This window comes from Typopeltis vanoorti, chromosome 5, assembly GCF_054136105.1.
Source record: "Typopeltis vanoorti isolate ZY-2024b chromosome 5, IOZ_Tvanoo_1.0, whole genome shotgun sequence".
Taxonomy (NCBI): domain Eukaryota; kingdom Metazoa; phylum Arthropoda; class Arachnida; order Uropygi; family Thelyphonidae; genus Typopeltis; species Typopeltis vanoorti.
In genome coordinates, this window is record NC_143553.1 from 114,395,023 (window position 1) to 114,422,301 (window position 27,279).

At 37.2% G+C, this 27,279-nt stretch overlaps 1 protein-coding gene across 1 annotated transcript in view; it reads left to right on the forward strand.

Moving 5' to 3' along the window:
* The window catches only part of LOC150106738 (synaptogenesis protein syg-2-like), a 393,852-nt gene that overhangs the window by 246,015 nt on the left and 120,558 nt on the right, over positions 1–27,279 (forward strand). Inside the window, exon 5 of the mRNA XM_090392677.1 lies at positions 1,852–2,065. Coding sequence (XP_090248803.1) covers positions 1,852–2,065 — 214 coding nt within the window. The remainder of the gene's footprint in view (positions 1–1,851; positions 2,066–27,279) is intronic.

Genomic DNA, 27,279 nt, shown 5'->3' on the forward strand with positions numbered 1-27,279 from the left:
TAAAATTAAATTAAATTAATAAAAATGGGGGGGAAGTATCTATAGCCTATGCACAGTACTATTGTCATTTAGGTTTGCAACAGTTTGAAAAAGAAATTTAATATTCTGCATCCCTTCCTAGTCTATCCAATTTCATAACCTTATACTTTACAACACAACTGGTATCCCTTCTCACACAGCATCACCTCAGATCCTTCTGTAAGGCCACAGTTGTAATTCTTTCCAACTTTTGCATCATCTGTAAACAGTGCAATTGTGTATCTCCATTTAAGCCTGTCGCAATATTGGTAACATTCAAGTTAAACAGTAACTGTCCCAGAAACAGATCCTGCAGCACACTACCAGTGACTTTCCATTTTTCTAATACCATTCCCACAACTTGCTGATACCTCTCTGACATCCTCACCTATCCAGTCACTAATCTATTACCTAATCTTATCCATTCCAGCAGTTATCAGCTTGTTGCTTGGCAATCTATCAAAGATCTTTGCAAAATCCAAATATGTAACTCTGTATATACTGTACAATACAGTACGATGTCCAGTGTATTGGACAAGAGAAAGGTAGATTTCTAAATCATGATCTATCTTTAACAAACCCATCCTGACCATCACAGAGAAGAATATTTTAGGTGGAAAATAAATGTCATTGCATGGTGTGAGACCACTCCCCACCCTTTATTGGAGGCCTGAAGTGGCTTGAAAAGTTCCATGTTTGGTTTCTAGAGCAGTTTCCAGACCATGTAAAAAAAAAATGAAAAACTTTACTCTGAAGTATAATACGAAAAAAATATATAAAAATTTATGTTAAAAAACAAAATCCTTAGCCCACTCACGGTACAAAATGTACTATAGGTTTATAAAATAACCTTTTGTGGGTGGGAGCAACATAAAAAAAAAAAAGCTCAGTTCTGAATCTTAGCCCTCACCAAATTTTCCATTACCTCAACTACAACTCCACACACACACACACAGAGGTTGCACTATAATTCCTAGCCTTAATCTTATCAACTCACCCCCCTTTCTGTCTCTCTCTCTCTCTCTCTCTCTCTCATTGTGAAGTGGAACAATTTTACTTTCTTTCTACTCCTTCTGGACTTATCCTGTTGCAAGACAACTTCCCTTTAAATGCAGTGATATTTCATCTAGTCACTTTAGTGTCTTATTAACATCAAGTTTAAATTTCTCATATACTTCCTACTTACTCACTCACCAGTCCATCCTCCACCAAGGATGAAATACCTATGTTGATGAATTACTTATTGACTTCAACTGCATTCTCTGCAGCTGTTACAAGTCGATCATTTTCATCCATTAACATTATTCTCCCATAATCATTCCATTTTCTACTTGCTACATATTAAAAGAACTTTCTAGAATTTTTTGGCCTTATTCCATTTCTTGCTTACACTGCACTTTTGCTGTCCTTACCAACTGAATCACCTACCTGGCTTACTCTTTGTACTCCTCATGCAACTGATGGCTTGTCACACCACTCAGTTGATCACCTTGTAGTCACTTTCACTAACTGGAGAAAGATTCTACATCCCATTCAATCACCTCCTCTGATAATATCAGATCCAAGATACTCAATCCTCTCCATTACATACCGCCAAAAATAGTTGTCAAAGAAGTTCATTTTTTTATTTCCAGATGCCACCTCTTTGTTCCAGTCTGTATTACCAGAATTAAAATCATCCATAATGATCACTCTTCTCTTATTCACCAAGCTAATATGCCTTTGTCTCCATATTCCCTGTCTTATAGCAACATCAGTATACTGGTAAAAGTTGTTTAAATATCACAATTTTAATGCCATTTATTTTTCACTAAGTGTAATGTTTTTCTATAGGTACCAACGAACTATGAAACAGTTTATCCAAAACTAGAACATCAAAGTGGCTTGGAAACTTCAAGTCTTGGACTAACCTTTGTTGTCAAATCCTCTCACCTTCATCAAGGAGCTATTACTCTGAAGTGTACTGCTATTGTGTCCCAGGTGTATTCTATGAGTAGTGAGGAACTCGTTATTGGTGAGAAATCACCAGAAAATTTTCAATCACCAGGTAAGATCTGAGTTTCTGGGCTTAAAAGCACATTGCATAATATAACTAAAGAAATATTATATTATTTTACACTCATTAACTCTAAATCTAATGTTCAATGTCTAATGCTCATGAACTTGAAAAAAAAAAAAGAAAGAAAAGAAATATTCCTAGTGATTATTAACATTTTACTTAGAGATGACTCACTAAAGTCTCTTTTTCACTTGTATTTGAAAGTCTTTGGTTATACACTGTCCTTTGAAAACAAAAGAATACCCATATTTTGTAGTGTAAATTTTATTCAATAATGCAAAGAAGGTCTAAAAACAAGTGAGTAAGGCAATATCAAGAGCCTGATATATTGCTTATGGGAAGAAGTTGAGGAAATGCAAATTGCAAAGTTTAATAGATAGGCAGAGAAGAGGTGTTATGATAGAGATGTTTTAAGTTAGTGAATGGATTTTATTGAATTAATACAGAAAGTTTTATACTTTAGAGTAAAGGGTGAGAGGATAAAATAGAGGCTATCCCTAAAAGTTGTGTAGAGGTGTGGTGAAGAGAGAAGTAAGGAACATATTTTTTATATGAAGAATGGGGAGGAAGTGGAATGCTTTGCTGAATATGCTATGAATGCTAGTCACATGAAAGGTTTAAAGTTCAAGATGATAGATGCATTGCTAAATGGAACTTCTCATGATGACTTTGTTTATTCTGTGGATATTTGTTCCATATTATTACTGTATAATAATACAGTAATAATAATATAATCCAGAGCAAGGTAATTGTTTTCAAATATCAAGACTCTTGAAGTTTCCTTATTATTTAGCATGTTGGCACTAATTTCTTTGTAATGCATGCTACAACAGTTCCAGAAATATCAAATGACAAATTTCCATATCAGTGGATGACAAGGAGGAGATCGAACACTTGTAGCCTCCAGATTACTGGAATTTTTTTGGTAGGGTGTGTGAGTGCGAAGGGGAGCGATATGTGTCCACATGGGGTGTGCTTGCCATATAGCAAAAAAATTCCTTTGAGTTAACCTTGGCCTGACCAGCAAATCTCCTCTCATACTCATCAAGTGATTGGATCCATGAAGACTATAAATTGCAGGCTAGAAAGGTGAAAAGCATGGTAAAGAAAGAAAAGGTGCAGTATGAGAGGAGATTGGCTGGTCAGGCCTAGGTTGACTGAAGGGAATTTTTCCACTATGTGACAAGCAAGAGAAAGAATAATTATCGCAGGTTGATACTGGTAGATTCATGGCAGCAGAATAACAGTTGCAAAGGATATAGTGGAAGTATTGAATGAGCACTTTATTAGCATATATTATACTGGTTTAAATGATGCAGTGCAATATATAGAAGGGAGGCAAGTATTAGGAGAATTGAAGTGAAAGAATCAGAGGTATCAGGTGTTGCTTGGGTTAGATATTAATAAGACTGTGGGAATAGATGACATATCACCACAAATTCCTAAGGAATGTGCACCACAGTTGGCTATGCATTTGACCTAACCGTTCTTTATTTAGTAAAAGTCTTGCAGTGGGTAGGGTTCCTAAGGAGTGGAAAGAAAGCAAAATAGTACTACTCCACAAGCATGGTTTTAGGACAGAAGTTTCCAATTATAGACCAGTCTGTATAACTGCTGTTGTGGTCAAGGTGTTGTAGAGATTCGTTATGAATAGAATACAGGATTGGGTTGATGGACATAGCATTCTTTATGATGGTCATCATGGATTTGTAAAGGCTAGGTCCTGTTTTTAGCAATTTACTTGCATTTTATGATAGGGTAATGGGCATGTTGTATATGATTCTCCCTTATCTAACATACCCATTACCCTGTCATAAAATGCAATTAAATTGCTAAAGCAGAACCTACCCTTTACAAATCCATGCAGACCATAATAAAGAATGTTATGTCCATCAACCCAGGTGCTAGTGTCCTTGGTGAATGTGACGGTCGTGCTTAGTTAGTCTAGAAAACGTGTTTTTAAATTTAAATATAGTGTGGCTTTTTGACTCAAATTGTGTTGCAGTTGTACATCGGTTAGATACAAGTGTCCTTCAGTGGTGTTATTGTTTGGAACTGTGTTTTCACTGCCGTTTGTTTCACTACTCCAACGTGTAAAGATGGCATCCAACAAGAAATGTACGTCAGCGGCACACAGGACTTCTACTTCTACACGAAATGAGAAGAATGAAAATGTCGACGTATGTGAGAAGTGTCAGGATAGGCTGCAGCGTTTAGGAATGGAAGCTGACATTTGGACCTTAGCAGAAAAACTTCGGTGGGAGTTCATGAAAATGAAAAATGACCTTCATCTTCTGCATGAGGAATTGGAAGTGCTCGGTAAGGAGATACTAGAAGTTAAAACTGAGTTTAATGTGTTAAACAGAGAAATTAGGACTATAGAGATTACTTTAGATGAAGTAACTAGAACAGGATTATGTATGGGTGAGTCTTTGGTGAATGATGCAGTAATAAATAGTATGGGAGTGATTGGGAGTCAACAAAATAAAACCACAAGTGGCCTAGAAGAAACGAGATGTCGTGAGAGTGGGGGGGGGGGTAAGTAATAGACCGTCGAGTAATGAAACTGGGAGAGTCATGCTGAATAGCATAGAAAACGAGTCCATGAGTGATGCTTGTGTGGACTTGAATGAAGTTAAGAGTGGTAAGATATATGGTGATTCTATGATTAAGGGTATGGAGAGTGGTATACATGAGGAGTGCTTGGCTGGTGGGACAATAGAAGAGTGGCTTTAGCAATAAAGAGAGGGAATGCAGACAAGATGATAGTTATGATGGTGGGTACGAATGACCTGAGTGGTGGTATAAATCGGGTAGGAAAAGATTTAAGAACATTGTTAGATATTGTGAAGAGGAAAAGTGTCAATGGGAGGATAGTGTGCGCACTGCCTTGTTTTGACAATTACAAGTTAAGTAGACGAGCTATGATAATGAATGATATGATTGCAAGAATGTGCGAAAAAAGAGTCTGGAATTTGTTGATGTTTGGAGTGTGTTTGAAGGAAAAAGACAGTTGTATGCTAGAGATGGACTGCATCTGAACATGGAAGGACATAAGCGATTGAAGAAGTTACTATTTTCTGAACAAGTTGAAGTAATTGGGCAGGGAAACTAATATTGAAAAGGTTGAGTGTAAGAGAGAGAAACTTTAGCACTGATGGTATATTTATTGATCCTTATACGCAGAAGAGAGGGGATAAAAATCGGCATGGGACTACTGAAATTAGTGACTTATGTATCAGTTCTAAAGCTGGTACAAAATCTAGAGGGAATCTGCAATTTTTGTATACCAATGCAAGAAGCATTCGAAATAAGAGAGAAGAATTTTTGGCATTAGTCAGTTCAATCTCACCAAAAGTTGTAGGTATTAGTGAAACTTGACTGTCAGCAGAAGATGTGGTCACTGGAATTGAATGTGATGGGTACCGTATTTTCAGGGAGTATAGAGAAGATACAACAGGGAGAGGAGTACTGTTGATGATAGCTGATGTGTTGCAGCCAAAGAAAGTAGTATATCAAGATGATAGACATGTCAATGAGAGTTCATTTGAGGCGGTCTGGTGCGTAATAGTGACCAATGCAACCAAATATACAGTTGGATGCTGCTATAGGCTAGGGAGTACAGGGGGAGATATTGAATTCATGCATCAGCAAATTAATGCAGGCTTAGTGATTATTATGGGGGATTTTAATTATGGTGATATCATTTGGAAGGAGGAAATATAACGTAGCAAAAAGGAAATGGAGTTCATACATCCTCTACGAGATAATTACTTGAAACAGCACATAACTGAAGTCCAACCAGGTCCAACACTCTCACACCACGTGTGAGAGTGTTGGACCTGGTTATTGGTTCAGAGGTTATATGCATAAGTAAGGTGTCCTCGTTACCTCCAATTGGCGAAAGCGATCATGTGGTATTGATTTGGGTGGGTTGCAAAATCTGTGGATTTTTCTGTTAAGAAGGGGTATATATACGGAACAAGCTTCAGAGTGAGCTTGCAGCTATTCCATGGCAGAACATATTGCAGGAGAAAGATGTTAGCAGTGCATGGGATAAAATCAGTGGGTATCTGAGAAACAATATCAGATTGTGTCCCCATGGTCAGGAAGTCAAACAAGGCAGGCATTAGATGGATGAGCAGTAGTATCAAGCTTGATCTGGAAAAGAAGAAAATGTTATGGAGAATTTACAAGGAGAAAGGCAATCAGTACACCCATGAGCAGTACAAGGCTCAAGCTAGGAAGATTACCAGCATAGTAAGAAAAGCTAAATCAGATTATGAGAAAACCTTAGTCAAAGAGATCAAGGGTAATCCCAAAGAGTTCTTCCGCTATGTAGCAAGTAAAAGGAAGAATGACTTCGGAAGGATAACTTTAGTGGGTGCTGATGGTATTGAGGTGACAAAATCAGATGTAATAGTTGAATTACTGAGTGATCACGTTTCGAAAGTCTATCACCTAAGTGAGGATATCTCTGTACCTGTAGTAATAACTAATGCGAGAATCGAAACTAAAGAATCAGAGGTATTTAATATATTGTAAAATTTAAATGCAGACACTGCTGTAGGCTTAGATGGAATATCAGCTCGAGTGTTGCGTGAATGTGCAAATGAATTGTCAACCCCTCTTACTTGGATATTTAATTTAAGTTTGAACTCTGGTATGATCCATAAGTAGTGGAAGTAGACAAAGTGGTTCCTTTGCATAAGGGTGGCTCTAAAACTGCAGTGGTTAATTACAGACCAATCACCATCTCAGGAGTAGTGGTAAAACTATTGGAAAAGTTGGTTAAAGACAAAATTCAAGAATCAGTGGATCAGGATATGATACTCTATAGGAGCCAACATGGTTTTGTTAATGGTCGATCCTGTCATAGCAATCCATTAACTTTTCATAATAGAATGACATCTGAGTTGGACAAAGGAACTGGCTACACAGTGGTACTTCTGGATTTTGCTAAAGCTTTTGACAGTATACCCCATGGAACGCTGTTATGCAAATTGGAGCAGATGGGAATGGATACTAAATTGGTGATATGGATAGGAGAATGGCTCTGGGAGAGATACCAGAAGGTGGTGTATGGAGGAGCCAAGTCCAGGATTAGGCAGGTGACCAGTGGTGTGCCTGAGGGCTCTGTGCTTGGGCCATTGTTGTTTAATTTGTATATAAATGATATAGGAAATGGCTTACAGGGAGATATTCAGTTGTTTGCTGATGATGCAAAGTTGGGTAGCGCAATAAAAAATCAAGCTGATGTTGAAAGTTTGCAGAATGATTTAAATAAGCTGGTAGAATGGGCAAAAGATAATGGATGTCAGTTCAATGTGGAAAAGTGTAAAGTTGTGCATTTTGGGATTAAAAGATTACCAACTGTGTACTATATTGATGGAACAGTACTTCAAGAGATTGATGAGGCTAGGGACTTAGGGGTATTGGTAGATAGGGAGATGAAGCTCAGACGACACATTGCTAAGGTGTCCAAGATTGCACATAGGATTACTTGGTTGTTGAGGAACACACTGACATCCAGAGATAAAGAGGCTATTATTCCTCTTTATCTCTGGTTAAGGATTTTAAGATTCGGCATGATGATGTTTTAGTTGAATGAACCTTTCACGATGAGTCTGCTGACTTCATGGATAGTGCTGCAGTAATAATAATATAACTGGTCAGAACATCGGGGGGGGGATGTTAGTCTGAGCCTTGTTTTCTCAAAAAAATTCAACATAGGCACCATTATCATAAGAAGTATCAATGGGAAAGAAGTAGAACTGGTGGAAGAATTAGACAGGTGCCACATGATATAATTGGTGTTGGTAAAACAAAAACAGGTGAGATTCTTCTAAATAACAAATACAATAAGTTATATTTAATCAATAATGATCAAGAAAAGAAAGGAGTGGGTATAATATTCAACACTAAACATGAGAATAATCTTGAATGATAGACAATTTCAAAATGCTGAATTATACAATCAGACTTATTTTTATCAATGATCCCATAGAAAATTCTATTAAGGTAGAAGTGGAGGAATTTTTTGAGTCATTAGAAAAGGCAGCTGCCATTAAAGAAAGGGAAAAGTTGGTCCTTATTGCATATCTAAACAACAGAATGGTAAAGAAGAGACAAAGAGACATATAGAAATGTTTTGGAAAAATTTGAAGAAAACAGCAAAGATAATAATAATAGTAAGTACCTGTTGGACATCTGTTTAATTATGGACTAGCCATTTCCAATACTATATTCTTACTGTTTCAGAACACAAGAGTATACAAAGGATTATAAATAAGTGATCACTATTTAATTTTGAGCAGGATAAAAATAAATTTCATATTGAAAAGAAAAAATATTTACTGAAGTTTTAAAAAGAATCAAAGTCAAACAGCTTTTATTAGTTAACTATAGACTGGATATTATTGGATGTTATTCCAGAAAAAATGAAAGAGCTCGAAAACAAAAATCAAACCTTTGAGATTCTGTGGAAGACTGAAATAAATATAGATTCATTCAGCCAGGAAGCATATGGTGGAGGTTGTCTGCAAAGATAGAAAAATTAAAACTGCATAGTTGAACCAAAAGTTTAAAGAGGCATTCAGAGATAAGAAAAGCATATCAAAAGTTCTTAGCATGCAAATCAGCATGTGCTCCCAGAGAATACAGAGAAAAATGTAAGAAAATAAAGTAGTATGTAAAAACAGCTAAACAACAAAAGTTGTGGGAGGACTTTGGTATAAATATAGAAAATAAATATCAGGATGGTGGCAAAACGTTCCAGAGGCTATTGAAAAACCTTAGAAATAGAGAAAATATACTGTAAAAAGAATGATGATATGAAGATTAAAGATATTCTAGATCCCTGAAGTAATCACTTTCAAACATTGATAAATGAAACAAGAAGTGACAGAAGGGTGATCGAAAACATTCAAGAGGAATCCAGCTTTTTTATAACTTACAAAAGTCAGCTTACAAAAGTGGATTATTGCTCTTCTTTTTTCGATTAATATAGGTGTTTTTTTTAACACTCCCACTACAAAACAGGGTCTTCCCAAAATTAGTGATCAGAATATATACAATTTATCGATTACAATATTTTAAGCTTGTGCCCTTCTATATATATATATTAGGGTTACCAAGTAATTTTATAAACTTGGTTATTTTTACTCCTAATCCCAAGTAAGATGTGCTTTGTATTATGGAAAATACTAAGAATAGTGATCAGATTCGTGCGGTCTCCATTCATACAAGATTTTTATAGTCTACAAACCTAGCTTGATAAAAATTTTATCACATAAAAAATAATAATGTCATCCAAAAGAAGCAAGTCCAATTCTTCTACAGCTAGCAAGAAAAGAAAAACATTGACTTTGGAAACAAAACTCAACATTATTAAGGATTTTGAAGGCAGAATGAAAATTTGTGAGATAGCAAAGAAGTTCGATCTACAGGAATCCACAGTAAGAACAATCATAAAAGGATGGTTTACAGATTTTGGAGGACATAGATTCTAATGATGAACGAATTGTAGCCATAAGGCAAGGAATAAAAAAAAAAAAAAATCATTAGCTTGCTATGAAGAAATTTTGCATCATAAGAAAAGGACATTATGCTGTCAGACGAATCTATTAGATTTTATGAAACCATCGACATCGAAATAACTTTCTTTTTTTTTATGTACGAAAAACTACAATTATGATTATATTTCTTACAAAATATAGGTGTTTTTGTAAACCTTTGGTCCCAATTGTATGTTTGTATATATAAATTACATGCAAAATTATACCCCGAGTTACGTGAATTCGACTTACGCGCTTTTTGTTGGTCCCACCTATCGCATAACTTCGAGGTTTTACTGTAGTTTGTTTTATACAGCTATCTGAAGCAAAAGTGTTGTCTGTATCCCTTGAAATGGATAAAATTGAGTATCGTGCAGTTATAAAATTCTTTGTAAAAGAAGGTTTAACGGCAAACGAAATTCATTCGAAGTTCATAAAATCTCATTGGCACTCTTCTCCTTCATTTCGACAGTTAAGAAATGGGCTGCCAAATTTAAATGTGGCTGTACCAGCCTTGAAGATGATCCACATGAACGATATCCAAAAAAGTGTATCAACACCAGAACTCATTGATCAAGTGCACGATATGGTATTGGATGACCGGCGAGTCAAAGTGCGTGAAATTGCTGAGGCTAATAGGTATTTCAAAAGAACATGTATGATATATTTTGCATGAAGAATTGCAAATGAACAAGCTTTGCGCAAGATGGGTGCCACGCTTGCTCACAGCAGATCAAAAATGCACTCTCATGAAAATCTCTGAACAGTGCTTGAAGCATTTTAACAAGAATAAAATTGATTTTGTTTGTTGATTTATTACTATGGATGAGACTTGGATTCACCATTACACACCAAAATCCAAACAGCAGTTAAAACAGTGGACAGAAGCCAAGGTGTTACCCCTAAACTTCAGGCCTCTATCAATCATCAACCCCAGATCTCTTGTCTCCCCTACTTCCTCCACTTTAACTCCTCCCATAGAGTATGCAGCATTTTCCATCGATGTTTCCCAAACCTCAAGACCTTACATTTTGCTGCATTAAACTGATACCTCCATTCATTTGCCCATCTATCTAGCTTATTTAAATCCTCTTGCAGGGGTACCACATCTGCACTATTACTAATAATCCTTCCTTGCTTTGCATCATCCGCAAACAACTGAATATCCCCCTGCAATCCACTGTTCAAGGATAGTTATGAGGATCGGCTGAGAGAATGTGGACTGCAGAGTTTGGTGGATAGAAGAAGAAGAGGTGATATGATTGAGACTTTTAAACTGTTGAGAGGTGGTTACAGGGTTGACACTGGGGAGTTCTTTCGCTTGGTTGAACAGCGGGAAGGAGTGATGACAAGAGGCCATCCCTGGAAGTTACGAAAGGAAACTGTGAACAAGAGGGTAAGTTTCTTTCTGTGGAGGGTGGTTGAACCATGGAATGCATTGCCTGATGGAGTGGTGGGAGCGAGAACAGTCAATGAATTTAAAGAGTGGTATGATAGACTTTGTGTTTCTCGGGGGGACCTCCCCTCGATGAGTCTTGACAGACTTTATGTTCTTAGGAAGGAGTCTTTTGACTCCTTCCTAAGATGAGTCTTTTGACTCCATGGACGCCTGAATAATAATAATAATAATAATAAATAATTATAACTCCACTAGACCACTGAAAGTGTCCTGAGGTATTCTGGACCAACTAGACAGAGTAATATAATGTTCTAAATAACAGCTTTGTTCATGTAAGTGAAAACTAAATAGAATTTATTATTCCTATATATTTCACTCAATATGTCATGAGCTTCATTCAGGGAGAATACAGAAGACTTTGGCTACAACAGTACCCATTTAAATTATGAACACAAGAATGAGTCATACAGTATTATTACTATGATTATTATATGACACCTCCACGGAGTCCAAAGACTCATCGAGGGAGAGCACTACTCTACAACTTTGTCTCCACCCAGTTCTCCAACTACAACAAACCACAACTACCATCATCATCTACTGCCCGTTACCACCACCACCACTAGTATTTTCAGACAATCACAAACATCCATGCCCTCAGTGGGATTCGAATCCATAGCCTTTTGTCTGGAGAGCGGATATGCTAACCACTTGGCCAACCAGACTGACAAATTATATATGTAGTGTACAATATAGTATAGTGTAGCATACGATAGTATGTGCATACTATCATGTCTTTCAGTTGTAGCTGCACAAGTAGGAGAAAACACTATTAGAATTTAGAGACGTCAGTATAGATGTATAATTAATTAAAAAAAATATAAACAATTAACAGTAATCGCTTCCCAAAACTTAGAGATAGGCATACAGTCTATCTGATTATGATTAGGATGGTAATGTAGGGCTTCACACGGTTCAAAAAAGAGACAATCAGATTTGAACCTACTGTAGTGTAGCATCTTGGTTTGGTTCCAGTGAACTCTGTGTCTAGTGTCAATGGCAAAAGAACTAAGGCTTGAACCTTCTGATTCCAGAAATCTTATATAATCCTTTGATAAGTGGTAAGAAAGACAACTTCCAGGATGATTTGAAGGTGGTATACAGATTATATCCACAAAAAGTCCTTGTTATTTGTTTGGATGTTTCTTTAAGGAAGGGTATGCAGATCCTTTTAACATCAAATTGCAGTCTGGGAGAGGTATGATAATTATCAATTATTTTCTGTATTGAGGTTTTGCTGTATCCAATAAGTAAAAGAATGCTTCAGACTCAGAAGAACAAATTGTGCATGCTCAGTGCACAAGGCTTTTGATAATACCTATTTTTTCGAGAATGATTATTTGAAGATGCGTGAATATATCTGCCTGTTAAGGATGGCTTCCTGTAAACAGAAAATTCAATATTACTAGCATAGTTATGATGTATTAAAGTATCCAAAAAAGAGAAGACTGTTGTTAAGCTTCATGTTCAATAGTGAACTTAGTGCAGATGTATAAGGAGTTAATTTTATCCATAAATTGAAGTAGTTCTGTTTCAGAATGAGACTGAATTGCAAAAAAAGCATCTACAAAATGTATCCAAATACAAATGAAACAATGAAACTACGTGGTTTTTCCAGTAAAGTTTCATAGAATTATTGAAATATATTTTGCCAAATAATAAGTAGGTCTATGAAATCAACTATTTCATAAAATAATGGATAACAGATTTGTACACTTTAGGAAGATAATACATGGGGACAAGCAGTGGTGAGCTATAGAAATTTTAACAAAGGGCTTGCATCGTCGAACAAAAAAAAAAAGGCTACTTAGCCCTTGTGATACTTATGTTGCGACTTTGTAGAGCTTCTGACAGATATGATAATTCCTGTAGGATATCAATCATTCATGCTAGATCTTTTAAAAATTTCAAATTGAGAAGTCGGTTTAAAAAACCCTTATATTTATCGTTCAATGCAAAATGCTCATAAAGCTGGATAATTTCTCCATACAACAAGAGCCATTCGCACACTGCAAGCTGCCCATCGTGGTCCAAACACATGGCCGATCTTTAAAATTTCAATACCAAGGTTTTTTGCAATCATATTTAATTCTTGTTGATTTTTTGGTGATTCATGATAAAAAGCCTATAATTTATCCATAAATATTTCAAATTGATTTATTTCATTAATGTTTTTTATCGAATCGTCCAATGCTAATTGTAAACGATGAGCTACGCAATGCCAAATTACAATGTTGGGAAATTTTTGTAGAAGTTTGATTGCAACAACTGATTTGTTTCCTAACATTACACTAGTTCAATCAGAACAAAATGCAAAGAGTTAATTTTTTAAATAGTTATCAGAAAATCCATATGAATTCAAAATAGCAATTATAGTAGCATGTATACATTCTGCAGAGGGGCTCGCACATTTAAGAAAAATTTAACAAAGGGCTCTCGCGAGCTCCTTATAGCTCATCACTGGGGACAAGCATGATGAATTTGCAGCTTTTCACTAGTATTAGCATCTAAGGAATATGTTTGATCTAATAATTTGTTTTATTTATTTAGCTGGCTTTGCATAGGATCTCTATCAATTCTTCTATAAGTAGATCTATCTCACAGTAAAATATTAAGTTTGCAATTATAGTGAGTAGTATTCATGAAAACCATGGCATTTCCTTTGTCAGTCGTAGTCATAACAATAGTATTATTTCTGAGTAAAGATCGGAGAACTTGTAATTTAGGTAAAGAAATATTCAGAGGAGAATGTTTAGCTTGATACAGTATCCGTGCAATCCAAACTTTAGCTTGTTAGCATCATCTCTAGGTAATTTCCTAATGCCTTTTTCTACACCTGCCATAAAGTCTAATTGAAGCAATTATTATTATTATGGATAACTCCAAGGAGTCGATAGACTCATCGAGGGAGGCCTTAACTTCGTGTCATGGACAACTATTCGACATTCACACAGTATCTATCATATCTCGCCTTGAACTCACAGTCATGGTGTCCATAACAGACTGTGGCAGCTTATTTCATTCATTCACGACTCTCCAAGTAAAAAACCTAGCTCTAACATCCTTGCTAACCACACTCTTACCAAGCTTCCATGTAGGGCCCTAGTCCTCCCACCACCAGTCCTATTCTCAAAAATATCTTCTGAATTAATCTTATAGAAACCCTTCAATAATTTGAATGTCTCAATCATATCACCCTCTTTTCTGCCTATCAACCAATTTCTGCAACCCACAAAAAACTTCAACCTGTTCTCATAAGGTTCATTCCATAGACCTGCTATTATCTTGGTAACTCATCTCTGGATCCTCTCTACCTCCTCCCTATCAAGAAGTAACCCTGGCACCTATATCTGGGCACAGTAGTCTAGATGGATTCTTATCAAGGCTCAATACAGAGGAACAATAACCTGTTTGTCTCTGCTCGTTAAAGTATTTTTAAGCAACCAAGTGATTTGATGAGCTGATTTAGCCACTTTTGCAATGTTCTCCCTAAACTTCAACTCCCTATCCACCAACACTCCCAAATCCTTGGCCTCATCAATCTCCTGGAGTATGGTTCCACTAATGTGATATACTGCTGATAATCTTTTCACTCCAAAATGCATAACCTTACATTTTGCCACATTAAATTGACATCCATTCTCCTTAGCCTTTCCTCCAAACTATCCAAATCATCCTGCAAAATTTAGACATCCTGTGCACTCACTATTGCTCTACCCAACTTTGCATCATCAGCAAACAAATGAACAGTTCCTCTCAGATCCTTTCCTATATCGTTAATGAACAAATTGAACAGTAGCGGTCCAAGAACAGAACCCTGCGGCACACCACTAGTCACAGGCCGTCTTTTGGACTCTACTCCTGAATAAACCACTCTCTGATATCTCTCCATCAACCACCCTCCTATCCATCTCACCAACTCTATATCCATCCCAGTATGCTGCAGTTTACTGATTAGAATTCCATGTGGTATCCTGTCAAAGGTCGTAGCAAGGTCCAGTAGAATCACAGTAAAACCATTACCCTTATCCATTTCATCCGTCAATGTATTATAAAACATGAGCAAGTTACTGAGGCATGATCTACCCTTCACAAAATCATGCTGTACCCCATACAGTATCCCATTTTCATCTATCCTATCCTGTATTTTCCTCTTGACTATTTTCTCCAAGACCTTGACAACGATTCCTGATGTGCTAATCAGTCAGTAATTTACAACAGCAGTCTTGAAACCTCCTTTATGCAGTGGAACTATTTTCCCCTCTTTCCACCCCCCTTGGGGCTAACCCAGACCCGAGACTCAAATTAAACAAAATGGTCAAGGGCACTGACAATTCTTTAGCTACTTCACGTACGACACGAGCTGGTATACTATCCAATCCATTCTGATGGATTCTTGACTTAGAGCCTGTGTAGCTCAGTGGTTGTGGCATTTGCAGACCATGGCACTTGGCCGCATGAAGGAAGACTTGAGTTCAAGTCTAGTCGGCAACTAGAGGAAAATTTTTTGGAGTTTGAGTTCGAGGTTATATCGTAGTGTGTAGTGTTCGTGCAAGCTCCTGATAAGATAAGTATTATTTTCAGTTATCGTTGATAAAATTAGTTAATATTGTGTAGTTTTGTTTGCCTTGCGTATTTTAGTGCCTCTGTTTGTGTGTTTTTGGTGTGTATAACTTATTATTTGATAAAACACATTGCAATAATTATGGCACCTGTACGAAGGAAAATGGCGGCCAGTAATGATGGTTCGCCATCGTTATCAAAGAACAGTAGTATAAAAGAAATGAGTCAGTGTACTAGCTGTGAAATGTACGCTTTACGGAGTGCAATCGGAGTGTGGATAGATGATAATAAAGGATTGAATGTGTGTAGAAAATGTAGGGAGAATGAGGAATTGAAGTGTATTTCGGATCGTGAGCGTGATATTTTTGTCAACCTTCAGAATGAAGAAAATAGCGATATGACAAGAAACGGCAAGGTTGTACATGAGAATTATGAGAGTGTGAATGTAGAAAGTGTGAATGATAGTATTAATTGTTTCTCAGAGAATAAAAAAGATGAGATAGATGCATTGAATGAGCTCGCGTTGTTCAATGGTGCGATAGAAAGGGCAAAACAGCAGCTAGAGTGCATGAACAAAAGTCGACTGAATGAACCAACCAATAATAAAAGGTATGACAGGAAAAATAGGCGTATGAATGTGAACATGAACAAAATGAAGGATAGAGTGCTGTATGGAGACTCGTTAGTACGAGGTGTGTTAGTAGAGGATTTGACAAAATCGTACCAACCTGGTGCGACCATAAAGGATGTAACTGAGTCTATTAGAGAGCAAAAGGAAAGGGTGAAAGAAATGATTGTTGTGGCAGGTATGAATGATTTAAAAGGAGATAAAATGGAAATGATAGAAGACCTGAATGAATTGTTTGAGGTAGCAAAAGAAAAGAGTGAGAGAGTTAGAATGATTAGTCTTTTGCCATAGTATGACAGTGAAATGTTTAAAAGGAGGGCCATAATTGCGAATGACTTTATGCGTGGGTTATGTATGACGAGTGGTGTGGAATTTGTGGACGTGTGGAGTGAGTTTGATGGGCGAAAGGATCTATATAAGATGGATGGCTTGCATTTGAATGGTTATGGTGTAAGAAGACTTGAGAAAGTGTTGTTGAATGTAGTGGATGTGCAAATTCAGGGAAACTAGATTCATTAATGGGGGGTAGTAGATATACAGTCCTTAGGGAGGCAGTTGAATGTAAGAATGAATATAATATGCTAGAGCAAATAAGGACAACAAACCAGAGTGGGATAGTTAATATAAGGCATCAAGGTAGGGTTGGGGCTAATGGGGGTCTTAAATTCATGTACACTAATACTAGGAGTATTAGGAATAAGAAGGAAGAGTTTTTGGCCATGGTTGGCACTTCCAGACCACAGGCTATTGGTATTAGTGAAACATGGCTGACTGTAGATGATATAGCTAGTGGGATTGAATGTGATGGGTATAGTGTGTTCAGGAATGACAGAGAGAATAAAATGAGGAGAGGAGTATTGTTGATGATAGCTGATGAGCTACAGCCAAGGAGAATAGAAGTTGAATTGCAGGATAGAGACAAGAGCACATTTGAGGCCATTTGGTGTGAGATTGTGGCTAGCAGAACTAAATATACAATTGGGTGCTGCTATAGACCAGATGATGGAAAAGATAGTGGTGACAGTATGCACAAGCAAGTAGAAGAAATGAGTGGAAGGAGGGTGATTATTATGGGAGATTTCAACTATGGTCGCATTGATTGGAGTGAGGAGAGGACACACAGGAGGAAGGAATTGGATTTTATGCGGTTATTAAGGGATAACTATCTGCGACAGCATGTAATGGAAAATACTAGGGGTCAGAGAGTGCTTGACCTAGTAATTACATCTGAGGATTTGGCTGTAACAAATATGACCACATTGCCACCAATCGGTGAGAGTGATCATAGGGTCTTGACTTGGGAGGTGGCTAAAGGTGTAGAATTTTCAATTAAGACAGGGTACATGTGGAATTATCGGGCTGGAAAGTATGACAAGCTTAGGAGTTTGATTGGCTCAGTGCCATAGCATGTACAACTGCAAGGACTAGAAGTTGATAGTGCATGGGAGGTGGTTAAGAAGTGCTTGCATGAAGCAATGGCTGACTGTATACCTAGAGTCCGAATAATAAATCAAGTAGGGGTTAAATGGATGAATAACACCATTAAGCTTGAGCTGCAAAAAAAGAAACAACTATGGAGGGAATTTTAGGAGAAAGGTGACCGGCAGGCACATGAACGGTATAAAGCGCAGGCCAGAAGGGTGACAAGTGTGGTAAGAAAAGCAAAAAAGGATTACGAAAGAACATTGGCCATCTGGGCTAAAGAGAATCCTAAACAGTTTTTTACATATGTAGCAAGTAAAAGGAAAAATGTACATGGCAGAATGATTTTAGAGAATGTCGATGGTAGGAAGGTAACTGAATCAGTTGAGATAGCTGAGTTACTGAGTGAGCACTTTGCAAGAATATATCATCCAGGTGGTGACATTGCAGAAACGAATAAACCAGTAGATTATACGGGAATTGTGGTGAATGAAGTGGAGGTGAGTAGTCTATTGCATAACCTCAATGTCAATACATCTGTGGGGTTGGATGGTATACCAGCTCGTGTAGTACGAGAAGCAGCTAATGAATTGTCAGTACCCTTGACCATTTTGTTTAATTTGAGTCTTGGGTCTGGGTTAGTCCCGAGCGGGTGGAAGGAGGGGAAAATAGTTCCACTGCATAAAGGTGGTTCCAAGACCGCTGTTGTAAATTACCGACCGATTAGCATATCAGGAATCACTGTCAAGGTCTTAGAGAAATTAGTCAAGAAAAGAATACAGGATTGGATAGATGAAAATGGGATATTGTATGGGAGACAACATGGTTTTGTGAAGGGTAGATCATGCCTCAGTAACTTGCTCACGTTTTATAACACAGTGACAGCTGAACTGGATAGGGTAATGGGTTTACAGTGATACTACTGGACCTTGCCAAGGCCTTTGACAGGATACCACATGGAATCCTAATCAGTAAACTGGAGCAGATGGGGATAGATGTAGGGTTGGTAAGATGGATAGGAGGGTGGTTGAAGGAGAGATACCAGAGAGTGGTTTATTCAGGAGTGGAGTCAAAAAGACGTCTTGTGACTAGTGGAGTGCCGCAGGGCTCTGTTCTTGGACCACTGCTTTTCAATTTGTTCATCAATGATATTGGAAAGGATTTGAGAGGAAGTGTTCACTTGTTTGCTGATGATGCAAAGTTGGGTAGAGCAATTGTGAGTGCACAGGATGATTTGGATAGTTTGGAGGACTGGGCTAGGAAAAATGGATGTCAGTTTAATGCGGCAAAGTGTAAGGTTATGCACTTTGGGGTGAAAAGAATAGCAGCAGTATATCGCATAGGTGGAACCGTACTCCAGGAGATTGATGAGGCCAGGGATTTGGGAGTGCTGGTGGATAGGGAGTTGAAGTTTAGGGGGCACATTGCAAAATAACTAAAACAGCTCACCAAATCACTTGGCTTATGAAAAATACTTTAACATGCAGAGAGAAGCAAGTTGTTTTTCCTCTGTCGAGCCTTGATAAGACCCCATCTGGACTTCTGTGCCCAGTTATGGGCACCAGGGTTTCTTCGTGATGGGGAGGAAGTGGAGAGGGTCCAGAGACGAGTGATCAAGATGATAGCAGGTCTGTGGAATGAACCTTATAAGAATAGGTTGAGGATTTGTGGGTTGCAGAAATTGGACGATAGGCGAAGGAGGGGTGATATGATTGAGACATTCAAATTACTGAAGGGTTTTTATAAGATTGATCCAGAAGATATTTTTGAAAATATGACTGGTGGTTGGAGGACTAGGGGCCATGCATGGAAGCTGGGCAAGAGCGTGGTTGACAAGGGTGTTAGAGCTAGGTTTTTTACTTAGAGAGTGGTGAATGAGTGGAATAAGCTTCCAGAGTCTGTTGTGGGTGCTACGACCGTGAATGAGTTCAAGGCAAGATATGATAGATACTGTGTGAATGTTGAATAGTTGTTCCAGACATGATGTTAGGGCCTCCCTCGATGAGTCTGTCGACTCCTTGGAGTTTCCCGGAACAATAATAATAATAATAATCCCACAGATGTATTGACATTGAGGTTTTGTAATAGATATTCACCTCCACTTCATTCACCACAATTCCAGTATAAGCTGTTGGTTCATTCATTCCTGCAATGTCACCACCTGGATGATATATTCTTGCAAAGTGCTCACTCAGTAATTTCACTATATCAACTGATTTGATTACCTCCCTACCACTGGCATTCTTTAAAATCATTCTGCCATATACATTTTTTCTTTCACTTGCAACATATTGAAAAAACTGTTTGGAATTCTCTTTAGCCTGCATGGCTAATGTTCTTTCATAATCCGCTTTTGCTTTTCTTACAACACTTGTTACCCTTCTGGCCGGCACTTTATACCGTTCATGTGTGTGCTGGTCACCTCTCTCCTTAAATTCCATCCACAGTTGTTTCTTTTTTTGCAGGTCAAGCTTAATGGTGTTATTCATCCATTTAACCCCAACTTGATTTATTATTCGGACTCTAGGTATACAGTCAGCCATTGCCGCCTGTAAACACTTCTTAACTGCCTCCCATGCACTATCAACATCCAGCCCTTGCAGTTTTACATGCCATGGCACTGAACCAATCAAACTCCTAAGCTTGTCATACTTACCAGCCCGATAATTCCACATGTACCCTGTCTTAATTGTAAATTCCACACTTTTAGCCACCTCCCAAGTCAAGACCCTATGATCACTTTCACTAATTGGTGGCAACGTGGTCATATTCGTTACAGCCAAATTCTCAGATGCAATTACTAGGTCAAACACTCTCTGACCCCTAGTATTTTCCATTACTTGCTGTCGCAGATAGTTATCCCTTAATAACCGCATAAAATCCAATTCCTTCCTCCCATGTGTCCTCTTCTCCTTCCAATGAATGTTACCATAGTTGAAATCTCCCATAATAATTATCCTCCTTCCACTCATTTCTTTTATTTGCTTATGCATACTATCTCCACCATCTATTCCATCACCTGGTCCATAGCAGCACCCAACTGTAAATTTTGTTCTGCTAGTTTCAATCTCACACCAAACAGCCTCAAATGTGCTCTTTTCTCTATCCTGCAGTTCCACTTCTATTATCCTTGGCTGCAGCTCATCAGCTATCATCAATAACACCCCTCCCCCCATTTTATTCTCCCTGTCACTCCTGAACACACCATACCCCCTCACATTCAATCCCACTAGCTATATCATCTTCTGTCAGCCATGTTTCACTAATGCCAATAACCTGTGGCCTGGAAGTGCCAACCAAAGCCAAAAATTCTTCCTTCTTGTTTTCCTAATACTTCTGGCATTAGTGTACATGAATTGCAGAAGCCCATTTGTCCCATCCGTATTTTGATGTCTTATACTAACAAGTTTTGATTTGTTGTCCTTTGTACTCGCTCAGGCATATTACACACATTCGTACTCTCAACTGTCTTCCTAAAGTATGCATATAACTACTTTCCCCCCTCCTTAATAACTAGTTACCCTTATTCTGCACATCCACTTCATTCAACAACACCTTTTCAAGTCTCCGTACACCAAATCCATTCAAATGTAAACCATCCATCTTATATAAATCCTTTCGCCCATCGAACTCACTCCACACATCCACAAATTCCACGCCACTCCTGTTGCATAATTCGAGCATAAATCATTAGCAATTTTGTCCCTCCTTCTATACTCTTCACTGTCATACTGCGGCAACAGACTCACCATCCTAACTCTCTCCCTCTTCTCTTTTGCTACCTCAAGTAATTCCTTCAAATCCTTTCTCATAGCCATTTTGTCTCCCTTCAAATCATTTGCTCCTGCTACTACTACTATCAATTCTTTCACCCTCTGCTTTTGCATTCTAATTGACTCGCTTACATCCTTAACATTCACACCAGGTTGGTACGATTTTGTCAAACTCTCATCTATCACACCTCTTACTAAAGAATCTCCACACAACACTCGCTCTTTCATTTTGTTTACACTCACTATCATACTCTTATTTTTCTTATCGTACTTTTGCCATTTATTAGTTGGTACGCTCGGTAAACATTTTTGCCAACTCTCCAGCTGCCGATTTGCCCTATGTATCGCTCAACGTAACTGTGCGATCTCACTCATTGCATCTGTCTCAGCATTTTTATTATCCGTTAATTCATTCATTCGTTCTATATTTTTACCTTCATTCTCACTTTCAACACCATTCTCACAGCTATCTGATGCTACCTCGCAAATATCACTATTCCTACCTCCATATCACTGTTTTCTACATTCCCACTCTCACGACCTGAAACACTTTAAATCCTCAAATTCCTTACACTTTCTGCACACATTCACTCCGCTATCATTGTTAACCAGACTCCAGCCGCTCTCCTCGAAGCATACATTTCACAAACGGTACACCGAATAAAATCCTTTATATTAAAATTTTTGGACAAAGATGGCAATCTGGATGCCATTGTATTCCTTCTTATCAGGCTATGTGCATGTTAATAATCGTATCTATCAAATTACTAATTGAAATAACTCAGAAAACACAAAAATCACACAGACACGCTATGATACGAAAAGTAAATACTAGCACGTAAGGTTCAAGCAAATTTACCAATTATTACTTAAAATAATACTTATCTGTTCAGGAGCTCTCTACAAACACTGCACACCATGTAGCCCTCTAGATCTTTTGACAGTATGCTTATTCATCACTGGTAAAAAGACAGTTAGTTAAATTTATGATTTATTTGTCATGGACTGGGCTTAGTGGTTATTATTATTATTATTATTTGACACCTCCAGGGAGTCCAAAGACTCAGCGAAGGAGAGTGTGCCAACATCATCAAACGATTGGTCCCCTTCTAACTACTAATTGTGCTTAAACTTACTTAACTGAGCCATTAGTAGCAGAGGCACTACCAATCGACCAACTTTTGCTGGCAGTGAACTGACGGCTTCTTTGTTCAGATAATTCAAACTTACAAATCAACTTCTGTTTATAGTTTAAGTGAGCATGCCTGACTGCGGAAAGAGTTATTATGCAAATTATGAAATTATGCAAATTAAGTCAAAATGTCCAGGACTAAGATTATTCTGTAGTAGAGTTTCAAGTTCAAAGATTTTAATATTATTTGAAAAGAAGAGCTGCTTAATATTATTATTATTATTATTAACACCAAACCTTCATGGAGTCAAAAGACTCATCATGGGAGGCAAACACTGTTACACACAAAGCCTATCAAACCATGCTTTAAACTCATTCAATATATCTGCATTCACCGTAACGTCAGGCAGTGCATTCCATTCACCAACTACTCTCCATGCAAAGAACCTGCTCCTTATGCCCTTGCTTACATCCTCCTTATACTTTTTTCCAAGGATACCCTTGTTCTACTCCCTTCCCCCATTCTACAAAAAATTTCTTCCACATCAACTTGATAACAACCCTTTACCAAATGTCTCAGTAATATTCCCTCTCTTCCTTCTATTTACATGGCTTTGCAAACTGCATTCCCTCAATCTGTCCTCATATCCCACAACCCAAAGGCCAGTTATGACTTAGTCTTCTCTTGACCCCTTCCAGTATATCTCATCACCAGGAGACCAAATCTATGCACAATAATCCATACAAGATCTGATCAAGGCCTATTACCAGAATGCTAAACTTTTATGTTCCATGCACCAATTTTTTCATGTACAAGTTCAGATGCATGATACAACTCTTGTACCCTTAAAAATTCCCAGTAAAAATATTATTATTATTATTATTCAGGCCTCCAAGGAGTCAAAAGACTCATCGAGGGAGGTCCTTCCTAAGACATATGTTAATATGAACATGATATATTGATTTAATATAAAAACAAGATTCTCTCTCTGTGACTCAGACTCTAGCACTAGCTTCAGTTTTCCTTCTATTTCAGTCTGATGTTGTGTTTATAGTGTTTATTAAGATCATGTCTTTTATTATGTGAGAAAGTTTTTGCAAACAATGCACAATGGTTTTCCTAATGGATATGCTATAAATAAGAACTCATTTTTTCTCACTGTTCATTGAATTTATGCTTATTATCACCTTCTGTTTTTCTTTTGCACTGTGATGGGTAACTGAATGTTAAAACAAGGCTTAATTTTTGAAAAAGTACAAAACTTCAAATTTTCACAAAGGACGAACAAAGCATAACTCTGAAGTGCACTAGTATCAATTGTAAACTGACTGACAAAAATGTGTGACGCATGGCTGTTGCTAATGCTTGGTGCCTCAGGATCAAACAAGTGAATGTGCAAAAGATGTGCACGAAAAAATAAAATTGCCAAAAATAATTACTAAGTTTTAGCTTTTTTTCTATAAATCGGTTTTTAGTTAATACTTTTTGCATAAATAGGCTTACTTTTTTATTAATTTTTATGGCTGTTTTGCCTATTTTTTTAGAAGTATCTCTTTTATGATGTCATTGGCTTTTTACTCAATTTTAGGACATTATTGATAATTTAAAGAGATCAATACATGAAGAATATAAGTAAGGAATAATTTTGGACATACCTTTGTAGGATGTTCTTGGTTGTCTTCTTTTGGAGCAGCATCAGGCATATAGCGATAAACATTTATATACCACTGCTGGTATGACAGAAAGGAAGGAGGGGTGGAAATGAGGAGATGGAAAGATGTGGAAGAATTGCTGATGAAACAAAGGTATGTAAATTTAAGACCCAAGTTTCAAGGGTGGACTGTGAATTCTTTGGGAAGAAGGTAAAAGATATAGTAGCCAAACGAAAAAACAAAATACATGGAAAACAGAAATAGCAGCCCATGCTCTTGAACAGAAACATACCCCACAAATCGACAAAGCCATAATTTTGTATTTTGTTTCTCTTTTGGTTCTCTTTTTGGTTCTCTTTCTCTTACCACACCTTTCACCTTCTTCCCAAAGAATTTGCAGCCCACCCTTGAAAGTTGGGTCTTAAATTTACATACCTTTGTTTCATCTGCAATTCTTCTACAACTTTCCATCTCCTCCTTTCCACACCCTCTTCCTTTCTGTCATACTTCAGCAGTGGTATATAAATGTTTATCACTATATGCCTGATGCTGCTCCAAAAGAAGACAAGCAAGAACATCCTACAAAGGTATGTCCAAAATTATTCCTTCCTTATATTCTTCATATATATCTATGTCTTTAAAATATCAATAATGTCCTAAAAAATTGAGTGAAAAGCCAATGACATCATAAAAGGAATACTCCTAAAGAAAAATAGGCAAAATAGCTATAAAAATTAATATTAATTTAGAGGAGTAATAACATGGAAAATGTTCCAGAAATAATATCTGTAATTACTTTTTTTTATTATTATCATTGGGCTTCAATGTGCTACTTCTAATCATCCAATGTGCCATAGGTTGGCCATCCTTGCCTTATACAATGGAACCAGAACCTCTTTATTTCTGCAAGTTCAGGTCCTTTGCATCATTGCCATAATCTGATGTGATGTCTTCATATTTTGTGCAGTATGAACTTTAGAACCTTGTCTGCTACTACTCCAAGGTCTCTTGTCTCCTCAACTTCCTCCAAGATTTCTGCACTAAGTGTATACTTTGCATCTTGTTGTTGCCTATCAAATCTCAGAACATAATGTATCCTTCTAACAGTGAGGCCTTACTAGTTATTTGGTAAATATTATGAGCAGAGTAAGATTTTATAGCCTCTTTCATTTTGATAAAATTAGGAATTAAATCAGCATTATGACATGATTTTAGAAATAAGTTAGTTATGCAGGCATGATTTCTTTAAATATAGCTCCAAATTTTCTGACATACTTCCGGTAATCTTCGCTGTAAGAATCAGTTACTAGATGTTTAATGGAGATATGTTATTAGACATAATATAATGTTTTAAATAACAGCTTCACACATTTAAGAGAAAACTAAATAGAATTTATTATTCCTGTGACTCATTCTTGTGTTCATAATTTAAATGTTGTAGCCAAGTCTTCTGCATTCTCCCCAAATGAAGCTCATGTCATATTCAGTGAAATATGTAAGAGTAATAAATTCTATTTAGTTTTCTCATACATGTGTGAATCCATTATTTAAAACATTATACTATGTCTAACATTCATGTCTCTATTAAATGTCTAGACCAAATAATGTTCCAGGTCAGCAACCAAGTAAGGCAATGGCTGTATTTCACATGATTCAAATCAGGAGAATAAGCATCCAGGGGAGCAGGCAGAATGCAGATATACTCTTTGAATCACGTTTGCACAATGTAGGCCTTGTGATATGGGGCATTGGTCTTGTTGGAAGAGTCCAGATGTATTGAGCACATTGTCACAATGTTGGGCAGTAATAGGGATGAGAGGACACAGTGATGTCCATTCCCCATACCAGGATACTGCCACCACTGGCCTGCTTCTGTCCAGCCATGCAATCTGGTTGGCTGGAAACAAGCTAGATGGTCAATGTTTTGGCTCATGAGTGAGCATGCATGTGTGTGTGTGTGTGTGTGTGTGTGCATATTCAGAAAGATGGCCTCAACATGAAGGATGAAATGAAGTTCAGAGAACATTAATGGAGTTCTGTTGAACTTTACTAATATTCTATGAATCCTTAGTTGTGGGTTTTTGAATTTATTATTTATTTTCATTTATTTTATTAATGAATTTTATGGTCATCAATTGTACTACAATCAGAATACAAGTGCAGTAGTTCAATATGAAAATATCACAACAAAAATCAAAGAAGGAGTTATGCAAGGATGCCCACTCTTCCCATGCCTTTTTAACATTTTTATCCAATAGCTTATTAAAGAGCATTGTCCTCAACAAAAAGAGTAGAAGTCAATGGAAGACCAGTCACACATATCATATATTCAGATGATGTAGTAATTATAATGGATAACAAATCAAATCTCCAATACCAGCTTGCAAAATTACAAGAAACCTGCAGAAATTATAATATGATTATAAACTCAAGTAAAACTATAAACCTACGATAATGAAAATTGAGAGACACCTAGAAGATATACAGATAATACTTAATCAGGATACCATAGAAAAAGTTAATGGTTTTAATTACTTAGGAGCATATTTGACTTCAAATTTAGATGAATAGCAACAAAAAAAAAACACAGACTCTCCATAGCATGGTCAATGAAGAATAAACTGAATAAAATTTGGAAAAAACAACAAAATTATATGAAAATCAACAGAACTCATGGGACAGAACATAAGACAAATGCACAAGTGCTGCAAGATTTCAACATTCCTGACTCAAGAATTCTTAACATACTTAAAATGCATCGACTCTGTTGGATTGGTTGCATTTTGCAAATGGAACTGGACAGACTTCCTCGCCTGTATTTGAGGGCACTGTGGAGGCACAAGACCCAGAGGAAGCCCAAGATTAACATAGCATAAATTCCTTAGAACTGGTTTGGACAGAGAACAGTGGAAGGCTCTTATCCACACAGGACTCGACCCTTTTTTGAGGATGGGAGAGAAGAAGAAGAAGAAGATGGTAGTATAATCCAAACCATATATATATTGAATGTTGTACA